We start from the raw sequence: 23,423 nt of genomic DNA, 5'->3' as shown, positions 1-23,423 counted from the left end.
TAGGATACGGATTCATCCAATAAGTACTTCCTCATTGCAGAGATTAGATTAATTCGAGTGTCATTCGTACTGAAAATATCATTTATCTGATATACACTGAAATGGCACTGATCTTGAACAATAGCGTAAAAGTTGAACTTACTCATAGTAACAGTACTGGATGGCATTATTCAAACCGGGTAATACACGTAATAAGAAAAAGTGTTTTCCCGAGAAATTTTGGTGTAGTCGATTTTTGGTAAAAGAGGAAGGCCTTTTTTTGAGCCACGAAAAGAAAATTGTCTCAGATCGATCCGGGAAAAAAATTTTCTTATAGAATGTGGCCTGTAGAATCCATAATTTCAAGCAGTTCCAAGATTGGGCTACTAGTTCAAAAGTTACAGCCCTTTGAATTTTTTTCTAGTCTATAACTTTTGATTGAGAAGTCTGAATAAATGGTAGTTCAAAATGTACGGAGTATTGCAAGATCTGTAGAGCAATTGTAGTTTAAAGGCGCGGTTTTTGAATAAATAGATTAAATACAATAAGTACTAGTGCGCCATCTCCATGGCAATCGATACACTATCTATCAATTATAGCTTTAGAAGTCTAGTTGAGATGTCGCCACGTACGCACCTTCTTTTAAAATATTATTTGAATTTATGCGATTAATAGCAACGTTGCATTCCTTAAATGCAGTGCCGTTTTTAAGTTTTTCGTGGCTCTGGTCCATTCCTTCGTGGAGGCCCTCCTTACCCTCAATAAAAACGGCAGATTGGGGAGATTCAAGCAAATCCCTAATTTGAATATGGGCACTGGATATTTGTGTAGCCTGGTTTGTAGGCAACACATCATGCTCAATGAACAGAAAACTTTTATTTTTGCAATTCGTAACTTCTTATGCATAGGAGTTTATTTAAAGCCCTTGGAAGAACAATTTCAATAACAGGTACATTAAACTGAACCGTTTTACAACAATTTTCACACGAAGATCGCACAAACAACACATTTTTTCACGATTGCAAACTGCGTAACACTTTTGCCTTATTTCGCTGCCAATTTCACTACCGTTTCTATAACCGTAGTTCTATCAAATAAACTCTAGGCTCAATTCTTTAAGAAATAGCTTCGCACCATCGCCAGCTGCTGCAATCATGTAATCGTTCCGATTTTAACCTTGAGAAGTTTGAATTGCATTAGAATGGGTTTTCTGCGAGTTTTCCAAGGTGTCCCCCTGTTTTGGTTACAAAGCATCTCCCTTTTCAATTTGTGTTGTCTGAATTCAATGCTAACGTTTCTCATCCATCGAGAACTACATGTCTTCGATTGCACGACCCAGAGCGAACAGTATCATATTCCGCAAAGGTTGAGTCTGCCGCTTTCCTGTCACTCCCAGTAGCCAGTTCCCTAATTTAAACCTGTAAGCGAGAAAGGAATGGTAACAAAGTTTAATTTTTGACTATAAAATAAACAAACATTCATTATGCATTTGAGGTTAAAACTTCATATATCTAAGGTTTTTAAACATTTTTTAAAATCTGCGCTCTGACATCTAACGTTAGTTTCATAAAGTACATTACAAAATTAGTGTGGCGACATCTTTGAGGTGTAGGTTCCAACTAAAATAATGGTGGTAATAAACAGTACTGCATTTAACGATAAAATCTTAGTCCCCAATAATAAAGACAGATGTCAGCACAATGTATTCTGCTTTGATTCCAAAAACTCAGGCAAGGCTATAAACATTTTGGGATTTGTGCCTCTCGCTGTCAAAGGAGTAAACCACGAAACTCGAAATTTAAACATTTCGTCCCTGTATTATAGCCTATTCCTTTGCGTCATAGCGTTTTTGGAATGCCAAAGGACAGGGCGGGAAAACGGATGGCCGTCCGTATAACTCTTTGGTATTCCTATACCTAGATTTTTGACGACTGATTTGGATTCTACGCACCCAAATTAATAAGAAAAAGTGTTTTCTCGAGAAATTTTGGTGTAGTACATTTTTGGTAAAAAAGGAAGGTATAACACTGCCTTTTTTTGAGCCCCGAAGAAAAAATTGTCTCAGATCGACCCGGAAAAAATTGGTTTCTAAGAGTCAACTTTTGATTGAGAAGTCTAATCGAAAAAGTACGAATTGTTTTGGATTCTACGCACCAAAATTAATAAGAAAAAGTGTTTTCCAGAGAAATTTTGGTGCAGTCGATTTTTGGTAAAAAAGAAAGGTTAATCACTGCCTTTTTTTGAGTCCCGAAAAAAAATTGTCTCAGATCGATCCGGAAAAAAAATTTTCTTATAGAATGTGGCCTGTAGAATCCATAATTTCAAACAGTTCCAAGATTGGGCTACTAGTTCAAAAGTTACAGCCCTTTGAATTTTTTTCTAGTCTATAACTTTTGATTGAGAAGTCTGATCGAAAAAGGATCAAGGTGGGCGTTTGGGGAACTATAAAATGTTTTCCAATCCCCTTTTTGTGAGTACCCTTCTTCGATGCTCCGTTCTGCAGATATATGCGTTGAGAGTTTTGACAGGGCACAGCACTCGTCAAGATCTTTAATTAGAATTTCATAAAAGATAACACCATCCCCCCGGGGCCCTTTGATTTTGCGAGTTGTTGAGGAAAGTTATATTTTCTATTAGAAACCAGTTTCTTTCGATAAGACCTTTCATTAGAATTCCATGAAGTACATAACGTGTGTACACCATCCCTCCAACCCCCTTTTCAGTAAAGCACATTATTATTTTGCATGAATTTTGTTATGTTTAAACTATACTTCTTTTTAGTTCGCGCGTTTCACCTCTGTCAAAGATTAATCCGTGCGTCTGTCAATAGGGGTATCCGGCCTTTATTTTTCATTTTTGATCTACAAAGTCAATTAAAAATAAAAAGGTTTTTATTTGCGAGTAAAATAAACCCAAAATAAATTATTGAAAAGCTGTGTTTTTAGTCCGAATATTATGAGTAACAGGGGTTTAGTCAATAGTCCGAATTTGAAACGCTTCAGTATAAATACGTCACAAACCTTCAACCAATCACGTAAAGATGAGCCGGCAACCTTGTGCGAAGCCCAAAACACCCACGCAAAAGTAAATGACAAGTGTGACGCTCTTGATTATGTCAGATTCCATTACCACCTTAGCATGGATACATGATCCAACAATGAAGATCTTCGTAGATAAGCAAAATTGAAACAACAAAACACTTTGGATTAAGTTTTCCATTAGGTAGAGAGTGTACCCTTCACAAATAAACATAATAATCAATTTGAAGGTGAAGTGTCACTGGATTAAAGTGTCAAGGAGTTTATTATTAGTGTTAATAGCACTTTAGATAACTTGTTGTTCAAAATGAATAGTGATAGCTATTGAGGTAGCAAGGTCTACGCCTTCGCAAATGATAACTACTTACTAAATTGTAATGCTATCTGAATAGGTAGGTACATATAATGTGACTGTTGTTAGGATTGGACCTTTTTTCTCTTCAGTTTTATAGGTCGCTGTTCTTCTGAGTTGGTACTATTTAGTATTGAATATGAAATTATATACCTACCCTTAACAGATAGTGGTAGTATGGTAACAAACGTGGAAATAGACAACACTATGTTTCCTTACGAACGTATTTATATCCTTCGATTAATGTCTCCAAAGTTGAAGGCCTTCCCGATGCTAAATAACACCCCCCTCCCCCTCTTGAGAACTCGAAAACACGCGATCTTATGGATGGAAGCACTTTTATTTGCCTGGTGTGATCGCTTTATTAAGTCCTGACTTTTGGGTACCAAATTGTAACAGTGGCAATCGCGCATAATGACCAAGGGAAATTTTTTTGACAGTTCTTTTCTCTAGGGACTTTTATCACGTAACAAATTTGGTGTCAAATTAATGAATGAGATGATCTTTGTTCTTTTTTTGGCAGCAAATTCGTTGTATCGCAGCGCGACCGGTTCCTTTTTACTCAATGAACACGCCGAAGAAGCGGTGCCTGTGAAGTTTTGATTGTGAGGAGACTTCTTCAAACGCGTTCCGTGTGTGTCCGATGTCTAGTGCTGATATTTCTGATAGTTCCGTCGATCCCCCAACCAAGAAACGGAAGCTTGAATCATCTTTAACCCTAAGCGCAATGGCGAACAATGGAGCCTCCGGTTCATCGCAAACGGGAAACGATATCGACGAAGGACTTTATTCTAGGCAGTTGTACGTTTTGGGCCACGACGCGATGCGTCGCATGGCGACTAGCGACGTTCTCATCTCGGGCTTGGGCGGTTTAGGTGTCGAAGTTGCCAAAAATGTCATACTCGGCGGCGTTAAGTCCGTCACTTTGCACGACGAGACCTTGTGCACCGTCGCGGACCTTTCGTCACAGTTTTACCTCTCCGAGGATGACGTTGGCAAGAATCGCGCCGAGGCCTCCCTCAAACACCTCTCCGAGCTCAACATGTACGTACCGACACGTACGCATACTGCTCCGTTAACCGACAACTTCATTAAACGTTTCCGAGTAGTGGTACTAACCAACAGCTCGCTATCTGAACAGTTACGAATTAGCGAGGTGACGCACAGTAATGATATCGCCCTAGTTATCGCGGACGTTCGCGGCTTATTCGCTCAGGTGTTCTGCGACTTCGGGCCCGCTTTTACCGTCGTGGACACGAACGGCGAAACTCCGGCGTCGACGATGGTCGCAAGTGTAACAAAGGACCCCGACGGTAACGGCGTCGTCACTTGCATCGAGGATGCGCGACACGGCCTCGAGGACGGCGATTACGTCACCTTCTCCGAGGTGAAAGGTATGGTCGAGTTGAACGGTTGCGAGCCGAGGAAGGTGAAAGTGCTGGGACCGTACGCGTTTAGCATCGGTGACATTTCCGGGTTGTCGGAGTACGAACTCGGCGGTATCGCGCAGCAGGTGAAAATGCCGAAGGTGCTCAACTTTAAACCGTTGCAGGAGTCGATTCGTTCACCCGAGTTCTTAATTACCGATTTCGCGAAGTTCGATCGTACCGATCAGTTACACTTGGCCTACAACACGTTGCACAAGTACGTCGAGAAGCGCGGAAGTGCGCCGAAGCCGTGGTGCAAGGAGGACGCGGTCGAGTTCGTGTCGTTGGCCAAGTCTCTGGCGGTTGACGGTGGAAATGATGCCGAAATCAACGCGGACCTGCTGGAGAAGTTCGCGTTTATTGCTGCCGGCAATGTGAATCCGATGAGCGCGACGATTGGCGGAATTGTAGCCCAGGAGGTGATGAAGGCTTGTTCCGGGAAGTTTTCGCCTATATTTCAGTGGGTCTACTTTGACGCATTGGAATGTTTGCCGGAACAGCCAATTACACAGGAGGCGGCCGCACCCACCGGTTCTCGTTATGACGGACAAATTGCCGTTTTCGGCCAAGATTTCCAGGACAAGTTAGGTGAGATAATTAGCAATAATAATCTTGAGCTGAACGCATCGGATTTGTGGGTAAAGTTATGTTCGTTCTCATCTTAAGATGAGGTTTAAAGGTTGCCTTCAATACTGTACAGGGTGGCCAACTAAGAATGCGAGGTACTGTATCCATCGTAAAGGCTTGCGGTAAAAAAATTCATTACTAAAACGGCCACGAGCAAAACCTGGAAAATATTTTTAAGTTTCTGAAATGACCGCTAGGGGGCGTAACTGCAATCTGGAATCTAAAGTCACTAGATATAGAAAGTACCGCAATCATCCGCCATTTTTGGGCAAATTTGCTGCCAACTTAAAAAAATTGACAAATAAAATCTGAATAGCTGTCATTTTTTATAACCTAACTTCATAGTACTGTCATGTTTTATAAAAATATATACAGATTCGGATTTATGGCTCAGTGGTAGAGCATTGGGTTATAAATCCGGAGGTCGGGTGTTCGAACCTGGGTTGAGGTGAATTTTTCATCTGTGGCGGAGATGGAAATTACCTTAGACCAGTTCCGAACATTCTACCGGCTACTCCAAAAATTAGGTTTTCCTAATTCGTAAGGTAAATACCGGAGTAGTATAGACCAACTTAAGACCTTTTGCATTGTGCGGGTCACTGTGTAATTAGGCGCATGCCTGTTGAGGGCCCAAAAGAAGAGAGGGATAAAATTAAAATATCTCCAAACAGGTGGAACAATCCCTAACATTAAAGGTACTAGAATCTGGTAACTTCCGCCATTTTTGGGCAAAAATCATGCGTTCTCTCTCTAACACACGAGCCCAATGGATTGTGGTACTTTCTATAGTGACTTTAGATTCCAGATTGCAGTTACGCCCCCTAGCGGCCATTGCAGAAACTTATAAATATTTTTCAGGTTTTACACAGGATGTAACTCATCTTTGGTGCAATAAAGTCCTTTTGCAAGATGGAAAATAACATGGCCTTGTAGGCAAATTTAACTAAAAGTAAGATAGATGGAAATTACGAATCGTAACTCATTTATCGCACGTAGATTCTAAACTGAAGAGCTTTGATTAGCGTAATCCCGCTCCTGCAAGATAGGTAACCCGCCCCTGGTTTCGGGGTTTCGAGCCTACAGTTGAATGTCAAAGACAATCACGGAATTAGGTGTCGTAGCTCAATTTTTGACTACAGTTTTTACCACCCTCGTGACTGCTTCATTTACTGAGAAAATGTTAGTTACAAACAACAAGTCGGTAATTTCCACATATTAAAATAAAATGGCGTCAATGACTTTTGAGATCAGGGTCTATGAATGCAATTTAGATAGCGTCATTCTTTTCTAGGAGCCCTCAAGTACTTTGTGGTCGGCGCCGGTGCAATCGGATGCGAATTACTCAAGAATTTCGCAATGATGGGACTGGGAGCTAAATCGGGCATGATCACCGTGACCGATATGGATCTGATCGAGAAGTCAAACTTGAATCGGCAATTCTTGTTCCGACCCCACGACGTGCAATGCGCCAAGGCGTCGACGGCCGCAAAGGTAATTCCTCGACTAGTTTCTCGATTATTGTCGCGATCCGTTTTAATTGCAGGCCATCAAAGTGATGAATCCCAATGTAAATATCGTAGCGCACGAGAACCGCGTCGGTCCCGATACTGAAGCCATTTACGATGACACCTTCTTCGAATCACTAGATGGCGTCGCGAACGCCTTGGACAATGTAGATGCTCGCATTTATATGGATCGGCGTTGCGTTTATTATCGAAAGCCGTTGCTCGAGTCGGGCACGTTGGGAACGAAGGGCAATACTCAGGTCGTCGTACCCCACATGACCGAATCGTATAGCTCATCGCAGGACCCGCCGGAGAAGAGTATTCCGATTTGCACTTTGAAAAATTTCCCCAACGCCATCGAGCACACCCTGCAGTGGGCGCGAGACAACTTTGAAGGATTATTTAAACAAAGCGCCGAAAACGCCTCGCAATATCTATCCGACCCCGACTTTATTGATCGAACTTTGAAGCTGCCAGGCGTACAACCGATTGAGATTTTAGAATCGGTAAGATTCGCATTGGTAGAAGACCGTCCTAAGGGCATGCAGGACTGCGTCACATGGGCGCGTAACCACTGGGAGGAACAGTACGCCAATCAAATCAAGCAACTACTATTTAATTTCCCGCCGGATCAACTAACCTCGACCGGGCAACTATTTTGGTCGGGCCCGAAACGTTGTCCGGAACCTCTCACGTTTAACGCAGACGATCCGTTACACTTTGATTACATTTTCACCGCCGCAAATCTTAAAGCGGAGGTTTATGGAATACCACAAGTGAGGGACAGAGAGGCGATCCGACAGATGGTAGCAAATGTTGTCGTAAGTTCCATTCTTATTTATTAGCTATCATGAAATTTGCGTGTTTATCACCTCGGTCACTGTTAGCGTCCAGTTTCATCATTTTGGGCAAATTTACTGCCAACTTAAAAAAATTTACAAATAAAATCTGAATAGCTGTCATTTTTTATAAGCTAACTTCATAGTACTGTCATGTTTTATAAAAATATATACAGATATCTCCAAACAGGTGGAACAATCCCTAACATTAAAATTACTAGAATCTGGTAACTCCCGCCTTTTTTGGGCAAAAATCATGCGTTCTCTCTCTAACACACTAGCCCAATAGATTGCGGTACTTTCTATATTTAGGGACTACCCATTCTCTTTCAAGTGAGCCGCCTATCGTCGAAGTCTATATTTAATGACAAATAGTGGAAGCGTATACAAATACAAATTTTGAAATGAGCTTAGTTTTACCATAGAGTAAATACAATAAGAGTTTCAGACGCTTATTAATTTGTCGCCACCTTTCACACACCTCACAAGTAGATGGCGATGTAAAATTTGCTGCCAACTTAAAAAAATTGACAAATAAAATCTGAATAGCTGTCATTTTTTATAACCTAACTTCATAGTACTGTCATTCCCTTTAAATAAATCAAAGAATTTTTCACTTTACTGCCCGACCTTTCAAGACGATGGCATTCCGTTAAAAAAAATAGATTGATTGTACTCTGTCGAATAATTTATTACCTACCTACTTACAATTCTATAAAATGTGTGAAACGAAATCCAATACGCACACAACAATTAATAGCAAGTATCGAAAGTTCATTAAATAAAATTTGTTGAGGGTTTTGACGGGGCTACATGCTGTGAGGTCGGCGACATCCGGGCGCCATCGCCGAGCGCGGTTTACTAACGTGGTGATTTTTTAGTTCTTTCCTATTTTCTTCTGCAGGAAAAACTGCAATGCCAGTTTATCCTATTTGTTTGTAACTCATTGTATTTCCTCTATGGCTTTACTTTTATTCGAAGTGTCTACATATGGAATTTTTTATAAATGCTTTCGTAAATAGCATTGCGCATTGTCTACATTAGAAATTTCATTGAATACCTTCATAAATAAAACATACCGCATGCGTAAACAGTAAATTTGAAACCGGTATTAGTTTTAGTTTAATTCAAAGTGCCTACATATGATATTTCATTTAACTGCTTTCATAAATAAGAAAGTTGGCACTGCGCATGCGCAAAACCAAAAATATCGGTACTCACGGAATCCTTGAGCCCTTTCAAATGAGCCCTATATCGCCCAAATCGGTTCAGTGGTGCTGAAGGAGTACGTGTGACGGACGGACGGACGTCAAAGTGCAGCCAATAGCGCTAAAAACCCTTTGACCTCAGTCTTTTGCCGTCTTCTAAATCTTTATTGATGTTGCATTAAAGGTGAGACGGTCCACTGTATGAGTGCGTTGATGGGGGAGTGGTCAGAAACTTTCTGAGCGAATCAGAATGACTCACGCTCGTGTATTGTCATTTAAGGTTCCCCCGTTCATTCCGAAGTCCGGTGTGAAGATTGCGGTAACCGATTCTCAAATGGCTGTGAGTAATGGTACTAACGTCGATATGGACCGGGTAACCCAGCTGCAGGAGGAGCTGCCCTCGCCCGAAGAACTGAACAACCTCAAACTCAACCCGATCGAGTTCGAAAAGGACGACGACGCCAACCTGCACATGGACTACATCGTCGCCGCCTCGAATCTACGGGCCGCAAATTACAAGATACCGCCCGCCGACCGTCACCGTTCCAAATTGATAGCGGGCAAAATTATACCGGCGATAGCGACGACGACGTCGGTCGTCTCCGGAATGGTCTGCCTCGAGCTGTACAAGTTGCTGAACGGAATGGAGAAGTTGGATCCGTTCAAGAACGGCTTCGTAAATTTGGCGCTCCCCTTCTTGGGATTCTCGGAGCCGATCGCCGCGCCCAAGATGGAATACTGCGGCAACGCGTGGACGCTGTGGGACCGATTCGAGATCGACGGCGAGATGACGCTCAGCGAGTTTCTCGACTACTTCAAAACGAAGCACGGACTGGAAATCACGATGTTGTCGCAGGGCGTCTGCATGCTTTACTCGTTTTTCATGGCGAAGTCCAAGGCGCAGGAGAGGCTAAATTTGCCGATGTCCGAGGTGGTTAAGAAGGTATCAAAACGCCGCATCGAACCGCACGTAAGGGCTCTAGTTTTTGAATTATGTTGCAACGATGCCGATGGTAATGATGTCGAAGTGCCGTACGTGAAGTATACGCTACCTTGAGTTATATTAATGTAAGTAACCTGTATTTGCACAGACTTAAAATTTCAAGTGACTTCATGGACCGTGATTGATAATTCCATCACCATTCTGTATTTAATTTATATTGTATTACTATTCCTTCCGATTGCAATTTAAAAATGTTTGTATTAGAGTCGTTGGAATGTAGTTTGCATTTGTGGCTTATTTTCTTATTTTTGTGTGAAATTCTAATAAAATATTAGTATTTTCTAGCAGCTTTATATTTTTCTAATGTTTACAAATTTTAGAAAACTTCGCTGTAAGCTGTTTCAAAAATTTGGTTTTGAATTGTATTTCGTTTAACATAGGAAAATTTACACGTGCACCGCTTCATAGCGAACATGAATGAAGGTGTGTCTGGCGATAACAAGAACCATATTGGAGAAATGGCCCCAGCATAGACGCGCCCATGATGTGCACGTTTTAGTTATTTTCTAGGGGAATTTTCCTAGTGCTCAAGTTTTGAGACTAGTGCAGCCTTGGAAAATGACATGTGTCACAGTAATTTATTTAGAACATGTGAGGTTAATGTTTGTTTATTAGTTGATTTGAATTTCGCGCCATGTAAGTGTAGGTGTCATTTGTCAATTCAGCATTAGCAGTCCATCTTAATTTATAAGTTCGTGGACAGAGGCCACATGCGGACTTTGTTGACAGCCAAATGAGACAGCTTAACGTATTCTATGTCGATGCGAGGCTGATGCCGGGAAAAGGCTAAATCGAGGTATTTTAAGTTTAGTTGAGATGTCGCCACGTACGTAACTTCATTTGAAATTGCTTTTGAATTTATGCGATTAATAGCCGCCTTGGACTTTGTTTTCCTTAAATGGCATTTCAAGATGGACGGAGTTCTTTTGAACTAGTAGCCCAATCTTGGAACTGTTTGAAATTATGGATTCTACAGGACACATTCTATAAGAAAATGTTTTTTCCGGGTCGATCTGAGACAATTTTTTCTTCGGGGCTCAAAAAAAGGCAGTCCTTCAGTGTTATACCTTCCTTTTTTACCAAAAATTGACTGCACCAAAATTTCTCGGGAAAACACATTTTCTTATTAATTTGGGTGCGTAGAATCCAAATCTATTCGTACTTTTTCGATCAGACTTCTCAATCAAAAGTTATAGACTAGAAAAAAAGGGCTGTAACTTTTGAACTAGTAGCCCATTATGGCGATTTAACTCTTGTATTGGGAACAGATACTTTATTAAAATCGTCAAAAATCTAGGTATAGGTATACCAAAGAGGTATACGGACGGCCATCCGTTTACCCGCCCTGACCTTTGGCATTCCAAAAACGCTATGACGCAAAGGAATAGGCTATAATACAGGGACGAAATGTTTAATTTTCGAGTTTTGTGGTTTACTCCTTTGACAGCGAAAGGCACAAATCCCAAAATGTTTATAGCCTTGCCTGAGTTTTTGGAATCAAAGCAGAATACAATGTGCTGACATCTGTCTTTATTATTGGGGACTAAGATTTTATCGTTAAATGCAGGACAGTTTATTACCACCATTATTTTAGTTGGAACTTACACCTCAAAGATGTCGCCACACTAATTTTGTATTGTACTTTATGAAACTAACGTTAGATGTCTGAGCGCAGATTTTAAAAACCATAGATATATGGAGTTTTAACCTCAAATGCATAATGAATGTTTGTTTATTTTATAGTCAAAAATTAAACTTTGTTATCATTCCTTCTCGCTTACAGGTTTAAATTAGGGAACTGGGTACTGGGAGTGACAGGAAAGCGGCAGACTCAACCTTTGCGGAATATGATACTGTTCGCCCTGGGTCGTGCAATCGAAGACATGTAGTTCTCGATGGATGAGAAACGTTAGCATTGAATTCAGAAACACGAATTGAAAAGGGAAATGCTTTGTAACCAAAACAGGGGGACACCGTGGAGAACTCGCAGAAAACCCATTCTAATGCAATTCAAACTTCTCAAGGTTAAAATCGGAACGATTACATGATTGCAGCAGCTGGCGATGGTGCGAAGCTATTCTTTAAAGAATTGAGCCTAGAGTTTATTTGATAGAACTACGGTTATAGAAACGGTAGTGAAATTGGCAGCGAAATAAGGCAAAAGTGTTACGCAGTTTGCAATCACGAAAAAATGTGTTGTTTGTGCGATCTTCGTGTGAAAATTGTTGTAAAACGGTTCAGTTTAATGTACCTGTTATTGAAATTGTTCTTCCAAGGGCTTTAAATAAACTCCTATGCATAAGAAGTTACGAATTGCAAAATAAATATTTTCTGTTCATTGAGCATGATGTGTTGCCTACTAACCAGGCTACACAAATATCCAGTGCCCATATTCAAATTAGGGATTTGCTTGAATCTCCCCAATCTGCCGTTTTTATTGAGGTAAGGAGGGCCTCCACGAACGAATGGCCCAGGGCCCCGAAAAACTTAAAAACGGCACTGCATTTAAGGAATAATACGTGCAACGTTGCTATTAAATAAAATTTTAAAAGATGCGTACGTGGCGACATCTCAACTAGACTTCTCAAACTATAATTGATAGAAAGTGTATCGATTCCCATGGAGATGGCGCACTAGTACTTATTGTATTTAATCTATCTATTCAAAAACCGGGCCTTTAAACTACAATTGCTCTACAAATCTTGCAAGACTCCGTACATTTTGAACTGCCATTTATTCAGACTTCTCAATCAAAAGTTATAGACTAGAAAAAAATTCAAAGAGCTGTAACTTTTGAACTAGTAGCCCAATCTTGGAACTGCTTGAAATTATGGATTCTACATGCCACATTGTACAAGAAAATGTTTTTTCCGGGTCGATCCCAGACAATTTTTTCTTCGGGGCTCAAAAAAAGGCAGTGTTATACCTTCCTTTTTTTCCAAAAATCGACTACACCAAAAATTTCTTGAGAAAACACTTTTTCTTATTAATTTTGGTGCGTAGAATCCAAAACAATTCGTACTTTTTCGATTAGACTTCTCAATCAAAAGTTATAGACTAGAAAAAAATTCAAAGGGCTGTAACTTTTGAACATGTTTATACTGCTCCACAATAGAGGGCGCCTTTAAGTATACCTAAATTTGTTTCCCAAAAAATGCATAAGGTTAGCAATCTGTGTCAGATGTAACACGAGCTGATTTTTCTCCAGGGACAGTTGATGTCTCGTCGACGTTAAAAATCTTGTGAGGGAAATTGTTTTTCCGCAATATTCTTCAAGAAAATTCCCTTCTGAATTTCTCAAGGCAATCTCTGGATGTCTTTTGGTAAAATCAACAAATCAAGTGTGCCCTGCCATATGACAAAGATACATTTTATATTTATCACATAACAATAACAATCACCACATTTTAAATTATGCAATTGCAAAAACGTTTACGCATTAATTAAAATTAAGGTATAAACAAAAAAAAACATTATAAAAATACTTCTGCAATGATAATACTAATACTTAAAAATCACATTCTAATAATTGGAAGACTTTTAAAATTCCTCGCTCCACATTTGACTAGCCGAACGAAATCTTTACAAATTATAACCGACGACCTGCTTTTGTAATGAAAGCATCTCCTTCTTTAACAGATTGAGATTGTTGTGGAGTTCGTAGAGAGGCCTCTCGCTTCGAGGCGTAAGACTTCGCTTCAGGAGCTCGTTTATGAACTCCTCGTCGTACTTACACGCGCTCGACGGCTCCGGAACGGGCGGACGCGCCTCGGGCGGTAACACGGACAGCTGCTTCTTCAACGCCTGAAAAATACGGAGATACAAATTGAAACTACTGCACATTATTATTATTATTTTTTTTTATTGTATGTAAATAACGAACCTCGCTTTGATTTTTGGAAGAGGTCAGCGCGAACTTAAGGTCATTACAGAGCCGTTGCAGAAAGTACTTGTCCGACTTGACGGCGTCGAGATCGTTCTCGAGGACCCGAACGTCCGACTTGAGATTGTCGATGATGATTTGCTCGAGTTTTCGTTTCGTGTCCGAAAAGATTTTCTGCTCGCGTAACTCGGTCAGCTCGTTCGAATTGCAGGTCAGTTTCATCTTGAGGCCGTCGAGCTCGTCCTTTAGCATGTCGTTTTCGGCCTTGTTGCGTTGCGACGCCGTTTCCTTCTCGTTGAGCGACGCCGCGAGGTCTCCATTCCGTTGTTGCTCGAGCGTCAAACTGGCGAAGGTGTGAGCTTTCGCCTGCTCTTCGCTGTGGAGTTTACGTTCCAATTCGGAGAACTCACGGTGGATATCGACAAGCTTCTGGGATAGACTCTGATTTCGTTCCTCGAGCTGTTTGTAATCGCAAGCCTGGTTTTTAATTGAGGTTTCTAGGTGGAGGGCCTCATTTTTGTACTTTGCCACTTCCTCCTTTAAAATGGAATATTCTCGCTTCAGCTTCACGTTAGAATTCGTCAAGTTTTCGCATTCGCTACGCAAATTATGTAAGTCGAAGGCATGTGTGGCTTTCTGAAGTTTACTTGTGCTCAATTCCTCCGCTAAACTATCGTGCAACTCTTGCAAGTACTTGCAGTGTTTCTCCGCTACGTGTCGCCCCCTCATATGTTCCTTCACCTTCCTCAGTAAGGTGCGATAGTTAGCTTGAAAGCGCTTCTCTTTTTCCTTCATCTCCGATTCTTTCGCCTTGCAAAGCGCCTTTAGGTGTCTCACATCGTCGCCGCACTCCGACCCGTTTGTGCAAACCGACAATTTCAACGCGGAAATGTCTTCCTCGTCAGAAGTCGCCTGCGATTTCAGTCGATCGAGGCGATTCTCAATCTGAACCAGCCGATTTTTAACGTTCGCCATCTCCGCGCTCTTCTTCCTGTTTAGTTTACGCACCTCACTTTCCAAAATGGCCTTTTTCGTCTCGCATTCGACCTTAGATTCGGTTAACAGCCGCAGGTCTCTGACTAGACCGGCAGATTTCTCAATTTCCCCGTCTAGCCTTTCCTGAATGCGAGCGATGGTATCGCAGTACGTCCGAGCGTCGCGGGATAACTTCTCGTTAACGTTTTCGGCGTCGCGTCGCGCCGCCTCCAACGTCTTCGTCGACTGATCGGCTTTAAACAGTCGACCTTGAATTTGACGAAAGCGTTCTGCGAACCTTCATTGGAAAAAGGAGGCCGTTACTTAAAATGCCAATGGATAAAACTACAAGATAAATGGTCACCGGTTTAAAGCATGTCCGCATTTGCAACACTGTACCATCGCAACCAACTCTGCAGGAAAACCTAATTCGGAGTAGTCCTATAATGAACAACATCCAATGTACAGCACTTTTGAGCCCTCTCGAAACCGCGGTAACTACTACAACCACGCGATGAGTAACCAAAATGAAATCGAGCCATTCCCCAGGTATTACAACACATACATCAGACAAAACTAAGAGATGTTAAATATACCTCGCCGGGCGGGAGGAATACCCAGGCCCAGTGGAGTGCCTGTAGACGTGGGCTAAAGTTGTTGGGTTCGGAACGAGTGAAAATGTTAGTGTTAGGTTCACCAAGGCTCGTATAAACTTGAATAGCTCGATCCCCTCTAAACAAGCACACTTCCCTCTTGATTACTCACAGTCCCAAATAAGCAAATATAATGAAATGCAATGAAACAATCGAGAGTGACTAAAAAGCACAATACACAAATATGTACAGCGCAGATACAGCCCTACCGACAATGAAACATGATTACCAATACCAACAAAGGTTAAGTACAAGTGATTGAATTCAGTAAGTACATAAGTAAAGGGTTTACATCTACATAAGACAAGCCGTACTTTACACTTGAGCTGTTTACAAGACAAAGACCATGAACACACATGTTAAATCCTATTTATTGACTACCCCAAGCGACGCTGTAACTTGATCTCTCAACACCCCTAAAAACCACCCGAAAATCGCCCATTTCACGCATTTCTAAGAAAAAAGTGGACTGCAGGTGTTTGAAATTGTAAATCCGTCTCATCTTCGCTCTCTTTCCCTTTTCTGTAATCCCACCAGATTTCGGTTGGCAGCTTGTGTAACTAACATGATGTATAGGGTGTATAGGGTATCGACAATCGTATTCACAGGTCGTTGCTAAAGTTGGGGCATCTCAGAACATTAAGGAATTTACGGTTTTGTAATAATAAAAATTAATATTTGATGGTCTTGTGTATTGATAAATTGTTTTAAAGTTGTTTTTGTACTTGGTGACAAAATCACTCCGATCACATTTTAAAACTTGGCAGGGTCCGTGTCTTACATATGTTAGATGGTTTGGTGCCGCAAGAGCGCTGGGCACACTTTAAATGCTAATAAATGTGTTTTACTATTAGATTTATCATTTGTGGCATAGTCACACTGGACACACTGTGTTAAAATGGTACTGCGCATGTGCGGTGTTCCACTTACAATGCAAAATATATCTCTATCTGTATTAGATACGTTGGCACAGACACTCCTTGTTGAAAATAAAATCTTAGATCATATACAGGGTGTTTTTTTGGGAGCTTTAGTTAAACGTTTCTGGGAAAGTAAAATACGTAGGTTTTTGAAAATTTGTACTTAGGAGTTACTCTGAAGGCCGAATCGATGTAAAATATTTTCAAAATGTCCGCACTTCCGGAAACACCGGAAGTAGATAGTAACTTCGTTATTTTAAATGGCAACCCCTATTTTTTATTGCATTTTTGGATTCTACGTGAATTTCAGTTCTTTTGATCCCTATATGTCGATATCTGCCGTTTATGGTTTTTAAGTTATTTTGACTCTAAGAAAAAAAATGGCGGATGCAGATGGTACCTTGATAATTGATTACTTGAAAACGGTTGTAGTCATGGCAACCCTTTTTTATCAGTGCATAGAGAATGAATAGGACTGTCTTTTAGTGTACATACTTAAAAAAAGTTAAGTTGCGTACAACCGCACCTATGGAGATCCAAATTTAAGAAACTTCAAAGTCTAGAAACTCAGTTTTTTTTAAATGGAATGACCATGTTCTTAATATTGCATGAGATAGAGAATCGAAATTGGTATATTTTGATATTGCATGTTCCTATAGCTATCTTGAACAGTTTCTGATTTATTCCCATTTCATTGAATTGATCTCGGAATTGATGCCATTTTTTTTCGCATTTTCTTTTTAGTAGTTGGCCATGATTTTATAACAATCGAATTTTAAACAAATCAAGGAATGGATTCTTTAATACCATTGATTCTAGTTCTAGTCTAAATAATTCATTAATAAATAACTCATTTATTAAGGATATAGGACGGAAAATTTTTGAAAAATCTAAACAGAGTCGTTCAACTGAATTTCTTAAACAACGTATAAGTCTGGAAATTAAGAGAGGTCTGTTCTAGCAACAATTCCATACCAAAAATGTTTCAACGAAGTTTTTTATATTTTGCATTGAATTTATTTTGTTAATCTTGCATTTGCAATTCAATTCATTTTCTTAAATATTCTCTTGTAGAGCTTTGTATCATTTGTGCTTCAACGGTTTGTAGTGCATTTGGGGGTACAAAATTTCCAAAATTCATACAATTTCGTTCTAGTTTTCGAATGAATGTACGGAAAACACGCGCCGCGATTCTGCCCATTTCACCATAAATAACAATTAAATTCCAAAATAGGTGAAACCACTGCGAGTCATTTTTCGATTTTTGAAAAACTTATGTTAACCTATAACAGTGGGTGACGGATTAGTGTCACTAGATTTGTTTAAAATTCGATTGTTATAAAATCATGGCCGACTACTAAAAATAAATCCGAAAAAAATAGTGTCAATTCAATAAAATGGGAATAAGTCAGAAACTGTTAAAGATAGCTATAGGAACATGTATTGTCAAAATATGCCCATTTCGATTCTCTATCTCATGGAATAGTAAGAACATTCCATTTAAAAAACTGAGTTTTTCTTTTTAGTCTTTGAAGTTTCATAAATTTGGATATCCATAGGGGCGGTCGTACGCAACTTAACTTTTTTTTAAGTGCACTAAAAGAAAGCCTTATTAATTCTCTATGCACTGATAAAAATAGGTTGCCATGACTACAACCGTTTTCAAGTAATCAATTATCAAGGTACCATCTGCATCCGCCATTTTTCAGTCAAAATAACTTAAAAACCATAAAGGGTAGATATTGACATCTGGGTATCAAAAGAAGTGAAATTTCACGTAGAATCCAAAAATACAATAAAAAATAGGGGTTGCCATTTAAAATAACGAAGTTACTATCTACTTCCGGTGTTTCCGGAAGTGCGGCCATTTTGAAAATATTTTACATCGATTCGGCCTTCAGAGTAACTCCTAAGTACAAATTTTCAAAAACCTACCTATTTTACTTTCCCAGTAACTAAAGCTCCCAAAAAAACACCCTGTACAGTGTGTCCCAGATCGGGTGGGATTGCATGGGTAACTTTCTTATTGTTAAAGATAGAGAATTGGTTAAATGGACAATGTTTTGCAGTTTTAGATGCTTATTTAAAATTTCCTTGCGGAAATTCAATATGTCGCATAGGTTCGACGTAAATTCAAAAAAACTAAAATTGGTCATTTCCTTGAATGTCTTATATCATCGAAAGTATAAGAGATATAAAAAAAAGTTTTATATAAAAGTGACTGTCTTTGATACGCTTAATTTAGAATTGATGTCAAAACAAAATTCAAGATGGCTACTTTTGAGGAACATTTACCAACTTCCTAAAGTTAAATGGGTTAATGGGCGCCATATTTGATTTTTAGATTACTTGATAGATTTTTAAATTCTCTTTTCAACGAGCTATTACAACATAAGATTGAAAATAAGATACCAATTATATTAACGGTTTTTGTATTTTAATCAAGTAGTCTGTGACGAATAAAAAAAAACAAAACAAAATCTATTCGAGGCAACAAAACAATGAAAATAATTACATCAGATGTTTAAAAAAATCAGGGACGCACTCATGAGAGGGGGGGTTTGGGCATTACAACTCCCTCCAAAATTTTATATAAGCATTAGGTCTAGAAAAACTTGATTTTTATAACATCACTTATTGACTTATTATTCATAGTTACATACCTACAAGATCAAGATATTTAGTTCGTTCTTTTTGCATTTGGTATCTTTAAGCTCTGTCACCTCAACCAAGAAAAATCTTGACGAGTAATGTGCGCATGCGCAGACTACGCAATGTCGACTTTCTTATTTATTAATATATTTTGTTGATATTTTAACCACAGACACTTCTAGTAAAGGCAAACATATCGCATATAGTAAAAATCAGATGTGCACATGCGCGGACTGCGGAATGAATTTATGACTTAACTTACTTATGGCGATATTTCTTTGAAATTTTAACCAAATATGCTTTTGGTGAAGGCACACGTATCGCATATTCTAAACATCAGATTAATATGCGCATTTATGCAATATCAACTGTCTTATTATTCAAAATATTTTTTTGCAATCTTTATCACAGGTGCTTCTGTTTAAAGCAAACATATCTCATATTGTAAACATTAGATGTGCGCATGCGCCGTTTATACGCACTCTGCGCAGTGTCAACTTTTTTATTAATGAAGATATGTCTTTGAAATATTAACCACAAATACCGCACATAGCTATGGCTTTTGGAAAGTACTGATCAATGCCTGGAAAATGCATTGAAGTTACTCGCCCTACTTTTTTATTTGTTATATTAATGGGCAGTAACTTAAGCACATTTGCGTTTATGCAATGTCTCACAAAATGAAACATCGTTTATGGGGCTGTACGGAATACCTTGGAATATTTTGTAGGAACTAGTTTGTTGTTTTTAAAGGAAGTTAATTCTTTGAATTTACAAATGTGGACAAAGAAAACCTACTATTACTAATTTATTTTAGTTACATTTCCAATTTGTAATTAAGGACATATCTAAGTAGGGTTGCCACATGGCCGGGATTTTCCAGGATTGTCCTGGAAATAGCTGCACTGTCCTGGATCCCGATTTTTCATACCTATATAAATCCTGGAAAAAATATCGCAACGTCTTGAATAAAAATTCAAAATTTACACTTGCCCAAACCCAAATAGTGGTGACACCGCACAAACCAAAAGAAATAGCCACAAACCTGGATCGCGGGATCGTGACGTTGACATGCACGTTATAGGGAACCAGTTTTTTTTAATATGTTGGTTTTTGTTCCAAAAAACATGGTTTTGTTAAATTTGAATGATACATTCTGGTTTTTTTTTATTAAAATATGTTTACTGTTGCGTTATTGTGTGCGTTAAAAAAATATAATGGGATTACATTAAAAAAAATAAATATAAGTAATATCAATTAAAAAATTAGCAACAAAAAACAAAAATTCATTAATAATGAAGAACTCCCTATATATTTTATTGCCATAATGACCTTTTGGAACCTAAACGTGTTATACAGTATATTAAAATGAGTGGAAACGAAGAATTAAATAAAATTCATATTTTAATCTATAAAAATAAATGTTAAACGATAACTGTAGCATGCACCTGGCGTGGTATTACAGTAAGCCAGTGTAATATAGTTTCATAAGGCTAACTGTACTGGGTTCAGCGACATCTACTGAAGGGAAGATTCAATTACAATTAGCACCGAATGTTGTATCATGGGCGCACACCACTTTACAAATATATCGACTCGTGAGACATCTAGCAATCACAAATATGAACTAACCAAAATTCAAACGCGTTGTTTTACTATTGTGTTATATTATGACTGTACCATCACGAAACGCGCCGCGTCAGTGTGGACGACGCCACCAACTCCGTTAAAGGATATGCGCATGCGCGATACCAAATTTGGTTCCAATCGGTTCGGCTTAGTCAAAAATGACAAATCGTTGTTTGATTCGAGGGATGGGGGGAGGGTTTAAAAAGACAGTACAATCCATGCCATGGTACAAAAAAATCAAAGATTGTAAACTGCCAGTTTCAACAGGATGGTGCACCTGCGCACAACTCCCTAATTGTGTAAGAATTTCAAATTTCCTGGAAAATGATTTCTCCCAATTTTATTGGTGGGGTTCTCACCCCTGTATCAAAACAGGCACAAACAGCACTGCGGCTACTAACACCCCCACAATCTTTTTAAGAATACCGTGACCATTTATTTTGTGGCTCATTATAAACGGAGACTAAATCGTAAATATTCCCAATATCACAGAAGTAAATAAATAAATATTACCTTGAAAAGTTGTCGCGTATTTCCGCAACCGCCCGCTCCATTTCCGACTTTTCACATTGGGCTTCTTTAAGAGCGCATTCGGCCCGCAACTTACCCTCGACGACTCCCCGCATCAAACCACGCAAGTTGAAAAGCTCACCCTCCAAAATCTCCACTTTTCCGCGCAAATCGCTATTGTCGTTCTCCAGATTTGAAATGATCGCGTCCCTCTCGAATATACTCCTCGAACAATCAGCGTTAAGCGCCGCCAATTCCACGTTCTGCTTCGCGATTCCATCGAACGACTCCTGCTGAGAGCCGACCGCACGTTTCAACGTCGCTAGCTCGAGATTTAAATTGCCGATGGTCGTCTCGTACATTTGAACATCGGGCAGTTGGTCGGGCACTTTCGAAAGACGATCGTAGGCCACCTGTAAATCTTCGAGCGTGGCAGTGATATACAAAGATTTACTGTTCTGCGCGTTCAATTCACGTTCTTTACCGATCAGCAACGAGTGTAATTGCGACATTTCGTCGACCAGTCTGGCCTTGTCCGTACGGCACTCGTGCAAACGCTCCTTGTACCACACCTCCGATTTTTTAGACGAATTAAATTCGTTACGTAAAACCCGCAAGTCGTTATTTAACTTAATATTGTTACGCGTGTAAAGCTGAAGCTCAACGTGGAGATCGACAATCTTCCGTTTCAACGCAGTAACGGACGTACTTTTAGTGTCGAGATCAATTCGGTGTTCCTCAAGCGAAAGTTTCAAGGCGTTGTTCGACAACTCCAACTGATGAACTTCATCGCGTAAACGATTCATCTCGTTACACTCGCGTGTCGTCAACTCGCCACTCGTGACCGCCAGCTGTGCTTCAAGCTGCACGATGCGATCACACAATCTCTGCACTTTCTCCCGATTAACGGATTCCAATTTCGTTTCCAAATTATAAAAATCATGGCGATACTTCTCGTTGAGCTCGAGCGCCGTTTGCAAATCATTAAACTTTAAATTCTCCTGAAAGTGGGGCAAGTCTAAAATCAACGAGGGCTCCCTTATGACCGACTTGAGATCGCAGAACTCGTCCTCGAACCCGGTCAGTCCCGAAATGCTGGATAGATTCGAACTTGATGCGTTCGAAGCGGTTTCGAATCTATCCATTCTAAAGCAAATTAATAGAAAATTATATCGGAATGCATTTTTGAGAAAATTAACCTAACTTTTTACAATCTAGTCTAGTGACCCAATTTCCATAGAAGCTAAAGTCTTATTAGACCCAAAATTTGTTAGTTCTCCAATTAGAGCCCGATTTACATTGTGCAGTTTCAAAATCAGAGCCTTGTATCGTTCCTCACTATTTTTATTCAACGAAATCGCCTCATTATCGTTCATCTGATTTAGCTTGAGTTTCCACACTTTCTCTTTGTAGAGTAAAACACTTTTTAAGGTTTGCACTTCGTTCAGCAAAGTTTGCTTTTCTTGTACTAAATTGTCAACACCGAGTTTTTCCACTGCTAGCTTTTGATGCAACCTTTCAAACGACGACAGTCGATTACGCAGCTCTTCTTGCAACACTTCAATTTTGTTCTACAAACTACATCTAAAACGACTAAGGGGTCGATAGATACAATACCTTTAAAATCGAGTTTTCGAGTTTGAGTTTATTAACGATAGTGTTATTATCTCGCTGTTGCAATATCAACTTGCGGTACATGTTTATAACCATTAATGAGCTCTTGATTATGTCTTCTTTGGTTGATCCATTGGGTACAATTCCTACGGTATCGAACTCCTTAAAGAAACACGATAAAAGATGTAAGGGATTAAAGGCGACGAAATACCTGCATCAGTTATCCATTAAAGTTCCATAACTAGGTTTGTTGTACCTTCTCTCAATTTCACTTAAATCCTGTTCAACTTTATTTAATTCAAGCGAGCCTAATGTATTCATTGTACATAAATCAAAAATTGTAACGGTTTTGCACGTGTTCGTAATATCCCCCACCGAAAGATGACGCTGTATTGAAAAACACAAGGCCGCATTCAGCCCTGCACAAACATTTGAAATAGGCCAATAGGAACGAACCTCTCTACAGGTGGTTGCGCAAAAAATGTTCGTATTTATTTCTATAAAGGCAGTTCCAATTCTGGATGTTTACAAATACGACAGTTACACGTAAAAAAGTACAACTGGTTACAGTGTTCTTGTCTGGTTTCCTTGTCCGCATAACGATAGTCA

The 23,423-nt window shown here is 39.6% G+C and overlaps 2 protein-coding genes across 3 annotated transcripts; one reads left to right on the top strand and one right to left on the bottom strand.

The window, feature by feature from the left end:
- Nucleotides 1-4,012: 4,012 nt before the first annotated feature.
- LOC116180391 (ubiquitin-like modifier-activating enzyme 1) lies at nt 4,013-10,265 on the top strand. Its single transcript, XM_031500358.1, has 4 exons — nt 4,013-5,384; nt 6,715-6,914; nt 6,967-7,749; nt 9,256-10,265. Exons 1-4 carry the CDS (start codon nt 4,013-4,015, stop codon nt 10,030-10,032), a joined length of 3,132 nt encoding a protein of 1,043 aa, XP_031356218.1. The 3' UTR covers nt 10,033-10,265.
- A 3,050-nt stretch (nt 10,266-13,315) lies between these two features.
- On the bottom strand, nt 13,316-23,304 carry LOC116180566 (myosin-11-like). Of its 2 annotated transcripts, none has more exons than XM_031500635.1 (6): nt 23,026-23,304; nt 22,818-22,976; nt 22,400-22,771; nt 21,204-22,346; nt 13,862-15,134; nt 13,316-13,782 (listed from the first exon to the last, which is right to left on the bottom strand). In XM_031500635.1, the coding sequence occupies exons 4-6, from the start codon at nt 22,343-22,345 to the stop codon at nt 13,561-13,563; spliced, it is 2,637 nt and encodes an 878-aa protein (XP_031356495.1). In that variant the 5' UTR covers nt 22,346; nt 22,400-22,771; nt 22,818-22,976; nt 23,026-23,304; the 3' UTR covers nt 13,316-13,560. The 2 variants fall into 2 exon arrangements, with proteins under 2 accessions (XP_031356495.1, XP_031356494.1); XM_031500634.1 differs by having other exon boundaries at nt 22,405-22,771.
- Between the last annotated feature and the right edge of the window lie 119 nt (nt 23,305-23,423).

This window comes from Photinus pyralis, unplaced genomic scaffold, assembly GCF_008802855.1.
Source record: "Photinus pyralis isolate 1611_PpyrPB1 unplaced genomic scaffold, Ppyr1.3 Ppyr1.4_LG9, whole genome shotgun sequence".
In the NCBI taxonomy this organism is placed as follows: domain Eukaryota; kingdom Metazoa; phylum Arthropoda; class Insecta; order Coleoptera; family Lampyridae; genus Photinus; species Photinus pyralis.
The sequence above is the reverse complement of the archived record's forward strand: the minus strand, read 5'-3'. Positions and strand labels throughout refer to the sequence as shown.

Excerpts from the sequence above, each read along its gene's own strand:
- LOC116180391 (XM_031500358.1), top strand. The coding sequence starts at position 4,013 with ATGTCTAGTGCTGATATTTCTGATAGTTCCGTCGATCCCCCAACCAAG. Across the intron at positions 5,385-6,714 it reads AGATTTCCAGGACAAGTTAG|GAGCCCTCAAGTACTTTGTG; the intron begins GTGAGATAATTA and ends ATTCTTTTCTAG. Across the intron at positions 7,750-9,255 it reads AGATGGTAGCAAATGTTGTC|GTTCCCCCGTTCATTCCGAA; the intron begins GTAAGTTCCATT and ends TTGTCATTTAAG.
- LOC116180566 (XM_031500635.1), bottom strand. The coding sequence starts at position 22,345 with ATGGATAGATTCGAAACCGCTTCGAACGCATCAAGTTCGAATCTATCC. Across the intron at positions 15,135-21,203 it reads ATACGCGACAACTTTTCAAG|GTTCGCAGAACGCTTTCGTC; the intron begins GTAATATTTATT and ends TTTCCAATGAAG. Across the intron at positions 13,783-13,861 it reads CTTCCAAAAATCAAAGCGAG|GCGTTGAAGAAGCAGCTGTC; the intron begins GTTCGTTATTTA and ends CGTATTTTTCAG.